General features: G+C 48.9%; 1 protein-coding gene across 1 annotated transcript in view; it reads left to right on the top strand.

Moving 5' to 3' along the window:
* Nucleotides 1-4,389, top strand: part of LOC115947665 — a 4,742-nt gene extending 353 nt beyond the window's left edge. Inside the window, exon 2 of the mRNA XM_031055335.1 lies at nt 1,446-4,389. Within this exon, the coding sequence (XP_030911195.1) occupies nt 1,448-2,434 (987 nt within the window). The 5' untranslated portion in view covers nt 1,446-1,447 and the 3' untranslated portion in view covers nt 2,435-4,389. The remainder of the gene's footprint in view (nt 1-1,445) is intronic.
* The last annotated feature ends 1,596 nt before the right edge of the window (nt 4,390-5,985 follow it).

The following is a 5,985-nucleotide window of genomic DNA, read 5'->3' as shown; positions in this document are numbered from 1 at the left end:
TCGGAAGAGTTTTTTACCTGCAAATAGGTGCTTTAAATTTCCTTCCGGAGGAAGGGCGTGTTGGCAGGACTCAGTTGCTGATTAGCGCTATCGGGGTTTAACACGAGATGCCCGCGTTCCTCACCAGGAGCATCCTCCCTCTCATTGCCGGGCCCAGGCTCTGAACGAGCTCAGGCCAGGGCTGGGGGGGAAGGAAGGAAAAAGCCTTTTCTTCAAGGCCTGGAGACATGAGAGAAACAGAGCAGGCAGGAAAAAGGATAATAAAAGGGCCCTAAGGTTTGAAACAAGCATCTCCTGCTCTCAGGGCAGCAAATCCCAGCTTTGCTGGCTTTTCCAGCAGCACTGAGGAAAATCAGGGAGGGCCAGCGGCAGCCTGGGGAGGGACGGGCACCCGGCGAGCTCGGCACGAGCTGCTCATTTGTGGCCCGTGTGTGATCTGCAGCTTTGCAGGGAGGTTCAACAAAGCCAGATTTATTTACAGCAATGACAAGCAAGGCATTAAAATAGCCAGCAAAGCACTTTTGCGTTTAATCACACAACAAAGCTATATTGTGTCTGCAGATTAGTCACATACAAATTTCATTGGGGGAAGCAGTAAAAAAAAAATACCAGGCTATGTGGTCATTTCTGCCAGAAGGGGAGATAAGCAAAACACAGAGGGGAGTGTTTGGGGAAAAAAAAATCAGTACAGTTAGAAAACACTGCAGCACAAAATATACTGAAAAATTTTTAATTCCATATATTTAATTGAGTAGTAGGAACAGTTTGATGGAAATCCATCCGAAAATGAGTTGAGAATGACTATTTGAATAAAAAGGACATTAATTAAATCCCTTTGACTCTATGTAAGCACTGAGGTGAGGATCTACTTCTCCATAACTACATTTATGAACTATGGATAAAAGTGACCCTGTCCGTTCTCACCTACAGTTTCTAGAAGAGACCACTGTCATGCTGCTTTATGCAGGTGGTGCTCCCCACAGGGGCAGGGCAGCTCCTCTCCTGTTGGGTTCAGCTCCTGCTTGGGCTAAGGGTGCAGTCAGAGCCCTGTCACAGTGAACAGACATGGAGCATTAAATAAGGACAGTACTTTGTGCCTTGCAGCTCCACCAAGGGCAGTGAGACAAGCTCATGCCCCTGCCCCATACCTCTCCAGCTCTGCTCCCTTGCATTGCTTAAGGAGGGAGGGAGCACCATTGCTGATCTCCTTAATGAACCCTCTATTTACTGCCACATTTAATGACCTGGCTTCTTTGGCACATTTATGAAGCCCTTTGTGAAGCCATGGATATAAAATACTGCCAGCAAACTTTTAAAGTGCAGTTTTTGTCACCAGCCATGTTTACCTCAAGAAGACATCAGGTGGCTCAGGCAGAAACCAGGCCAGGATTTCTTTACCAGGGCAGGTTTTCACATGCTGATCAGCTCTGCTCTGCTCTTTGCAGCCATGGCACCCCGGATCAGGCTGAGCCTTTCAAAGCCTCTCCCAACCATACGGGAAACCCACGAGGAAGCGGTGGAGGATCCAAGCAGCAACCCAAAGTGTGCTGGGGATGCTGCAGCCAGCCCAGACTCACACTCCAGTGATGACTACATCCAATCCATCTGCCACCTCGCCAGACCCACCTTCCCAGCCCTTCTGGAAAGCAGACGGAAGGGTAAGGACAGAAAGGCCCTGAAGACCCTTGAGGATGTGTCAGGTTCTCCACCGCTTGTGGGGATCCAGCAGGAAATGTCAAAATGTAAATTGACCAATTTCATCTCTAGTGTGGTGCCACTGGGAAAAGTCCCACCTACAGAAATCGACTTTTGGTCCAGAGAGGATCCCCTGGAACAAATTTACACCAATGCAGGAAATCTTTGGTCCTCCAAGGCTTCTTCCTATGGTGAAAGTGGCAGCACTGGTTACTCACAGTGCAACTCTTCTGCCCCAAATGGTGACCTTCATCCCACAAACCTGGAAGAAAAAAACACAGGGAAAACCAGTTTTCCACGAGTGTTCAGTTTTCCAAGGCTTCCCTCCCCAAGACCAGCTCAGAAAGAAGCAGTATGCTCAGAGCTGAGATATCTCAAAAGGGATGAGGGAACAGTTTTAGGGAATAACCACAGTCAGAAAGAAAATGGCCCCATGTTCATTAACACTGAAGAGCAATTGGCACCCTCAGCCAGAGGGAAGGTGGCAGGAAACCCAGCCCTGCCCTGCTCTGTAGGAAGGCAGAATTTGTTCAATACAGCAGGGATAGATGAAAAAGAAAGAAAAACTTCTCACTGTGACAAAAATGTCATGGGTGGTGTTCCCACTAAGCAGAGATATTTCGAGTCTTTCCAGGTACCTAAAAAAGCCACCATCCATAACTGGATTTCAGAGCACAGATGCATCTGGAAAGAAGCAAAGATAAAAGCTTGTTTGCTCCCAGCCATTGCTGAAGTGTGAAGAAGTAGCTGCTTAGAATAATTTTATTCACAAGATGTAACCAACCCTGTGCTCTAGCAGCTCTCCCTGGAGTCCTCACACAGAAAACATGGCTTGAACATGCATGCGAGTCAGGCAGACTCTTGTGATCCATCATATCCCTCATCCGTGGGCAAAGGGACAATTCAGAGTCTCATCTACTAAGGAAACAGCAATCAGTTCTCATTTTGGAAAGGCAACAGTTCATAAAGCATCTCCTCCCACCTACTGCCTAGAACTGCCCTGAGCATGAAGAAAAGCTGGAGAGAGCTGGAGAGAACACAAATCCCATCTGTGCTGGAGAAGTGGGAACACTGAAATACCAGTTCTTCCCAGGCAGAGCCAAGCAGGCAGATGTGGCTGACACTTGAGTACCGCTATTCAGAAAGGAGCCCTTTGCCCAAGGCTCGGACGGTAGGAAATGCACTCTCCCTGACTCACACATTTACTGGGAGACCCATCACAGATCCCTGCCTCAGCACCAGGATCCCACTGGAGAGGTCACCCATTAGAGCAGTAGCATAAAGAATTATTTCTTAAAAATCATAAGTCTTTTATGAGGATTTGCTGGAGGGAAAGGTGGAAAATATTACAACTCCTTGGGTAGGGATTTTCCTGGTGCTTACCCTGTCACAACTCTGTTCCCTTTGCTCCTGGTCTTAGCCCTGGCAGGAGGAGAGCTGGGGGCCCTGGTGGGCACTGCTGTGCTGGGGCTGTGGCTGCAGTGGAGCCAGCTGTAAACAGGCACCATGAGGGACTCTGCACTGTCACAGCCAGGCTGCACACCGCGGGCACCCACGGGGTTTGCTGTTCAGGTGTGGGGCCCAGGAGCCCACACAGAGCTCTGCAGGCTCAGCAGAGCAGCCCTGGCTGAGGGGCGGCCTAGGGATGCTGGGCTGCTGCTGCTAGAACCTGAATGTAAAATAGTAACTTGTGTTTCCCTTCATACCTGTGCTCCTGTGCTCTCACCAACTGACCATGCTGATGATGTTGACTGAGCTTTGCTTCATGCTGCAAGACTGAAACATGGAAAAAACAAATGTGCATGTCCCAACCACTCAGCACACAGCACATACAAACAATTCACGCTGATGGAATTGCTACATGGGATGTCTGTAGGACAAGAAGCATTCCCACAACGCTGGGATGTCCTTGGCACATCCCCAGGCCATCCCTCACTGCCACACAGAGACTTCTCCATCAGAGAAGCTGCCACTGGCACTTTCTCCTGCAGTCAGAGCAACCTCACCCACCTGTGTCTGGTGTCACACACTCTGTAGCCAGTCAGGAGATGTAGCTGAGGAAACTGCAAAGCAATACCAGCCTAATTATTACTACTACTAGGAATAAATGTTTTGGCACAGTGGAGAGCAGAGGGACCAGGCTGTTTGCTCAACAGCAGCTAAGATGAAAAACAGCATTGGAAAGCTGCAATTATAAAAATGCTCACAAGTGATTTCCAAACCATCCTCAAGCAGATTAAATGGAAAAGCAATTTCTACTCAGCACCAACATGAGTGTAAATATGCTCAAGGATCAAAAGGTGAGAGTGTTTGATCTTCTCATCCTCACATCTCTTACCTCAAATATTTTTTTCTCCTGTTGAAACTCATTAGTGCTATGGAGCTGAGCTGCTTCTCAGCTCTGTTTTTGAACTAACCACACAGCAAGAACAGAAGTGAAGGTGGCTCCAGCATTCATTGAAGCTGATGGAGAAAGTTGAACCCAGGAGGTCCCAGCCTGCTCTGCCTCCTCCACACCTGCCCCTCCCTTTTCAGGTAAATGCTGGGGTTTAAGCAATGCTTGTCCTCACTGCTCTGCTGTCATCTGAATTTCTCTCCATGTGAATATTTATGACTCTAATGCCTAACAAGTCTTGTGCCAATTGCATGTATCACTGCTTTTGACAGAGGAAACAAATAAAATCCTTCCATCCAGTTGTTGTTTCCATTCTGCATTCCACAGGGCATTATTTTTAGTGCTGGGCTGATCCACAGTACATGGGCTGTGACTTGCCATGCAAGCACCTTCTCACTCTTCCAGGTCACCAAAGGCTTTCACACCTCACCCCTCCAGCAGCTGCTGCCCAGGGCTGGGATTCCCCCTCAGCTGCCACAATCCTGCAAGTCTCTACACCCCTGAAACCCATCACCTTTTCTCTCCAGAGCAAAAAGGCACAGCAGCAGAGAGAGCTGCAGCTCAGGAGACTGGGAAAAGCCTCCAGCTCCTCTGATGTAGGACTGGGAGCAGGTCTGGGAGGCTGGGGTGATGGCAGGGTTGGGCTCAGAGCTGGAGCCATTTAAAACCACAGTGTTAGCTCCAGGAGCAGCCAGGTTTGGAGCAGTGAAGCTTTGGAGAGAACTGGCTCTCTCTGGAGAATACTTTAGTGAAAATTGAGATTCTACTCAAGCAACTGGGTTTTTCAAGAGGACCCAAAGCTGCTGGGATGAGGCAAAGATGGGGGCAAAGAGACACGGGCAAATTAGGGTCACAGAAGTGGCAAGGCAGGGAAGGGAGGAGGGAAATATGGGGCTGGTGGTGCCAGTGAGTGAGCAGGGCAGCTCCCAGCAGGAGTGGTGGGGCCAGGAGCCCCAGGCTGAGGAATTCCAGCTGTGCTGTAGAAGTTGTGACAGGTAAGAAAAGAAAAGCTGGTTTAACACAGGACAGAGGCAGCAGGGAGGGTTGTTTCTATTCAGGTTCACTTAAATCCTGTTTTGAAAAGCACAGTCCTCACCCTCTTCACCATCAGCTCTGTTGGAAATGACCCTGTTGGTCCTTGTGAAATCACTGAACAATTAAATAGGCACCAGTTCCCTGGATAAGGCAGTTCTGCAGCTGTACAACATCACCCACCTGCTGCAGGTGTACTTGGGGCTGCTTCAGGGAGGGGATGGGGATTGGGGCAGCCTTGTCCCTCCCTGTCACAGCCTCTCTGCCCCCCAGCTGCTGAGGGAACCTGCAGTCCTACCAAAGGAAAACAAATTGGATGCTGTTGGGTGGGATAACGTAGCCTGTGGTTATACAGCACTTTTCTCCCCATGGATGCACACCTGGGCCATCAGAAAATGCTCCCTCTCCTTCCCTTTCTGCAGAACAGCCCCTGAGGAATCACTGGTCAGGATAAGCCTGCAGAAGTTGCTGCCTGTCCAGAAGTGCTTCCAGACAAGAAAGAAAACCTTATCTAGGAATTTAGGTCACAGAGAGAGATAAAAGCCGTGTTGCTTCCATGGCCAATCTCATGGCAGGCTCTGCATTTGAAGTCACTGGCAGAAAAATCTCATTTATTGAGATCATCAGAACTGCCAAAGGGATTTGGATTAATTTGAATGGGGAATTGGTATCCAAATCCCACCAGCAGCTTTCAGTCTCAGACTTCACATCCAGTTCACAGCAAACTGAGAATTCATGGCAATTTTGCTTGCATGGTCATGCAGCCTCTTCCTGCTGCAAACCGTAAATGCGTTTGGACACAGAAAATCATGACCAGAATTTACAAACCAGAGATGGCAAGGCAGAAAGAAAACTGTCCCACT

Source organism: Geospiza fortis, unplaced genomic scaffold (assembly GCF_000277835.1).
Source record: "Geospiza fortis unplaced genomic scaffold, GeoFor_1.0 scaffold55, whole genome shotgun sequence".
Taxonomy (NCBI): domain Eukaryota; kingdom Metazoa; phylum Chordata; class Aves; order Passeriformes; family Thraupidae; genus Geospiza; species Geospiza fortis.
This window is presented reverse-complemented; position numbering and strand designations above follow the sequence as displayed.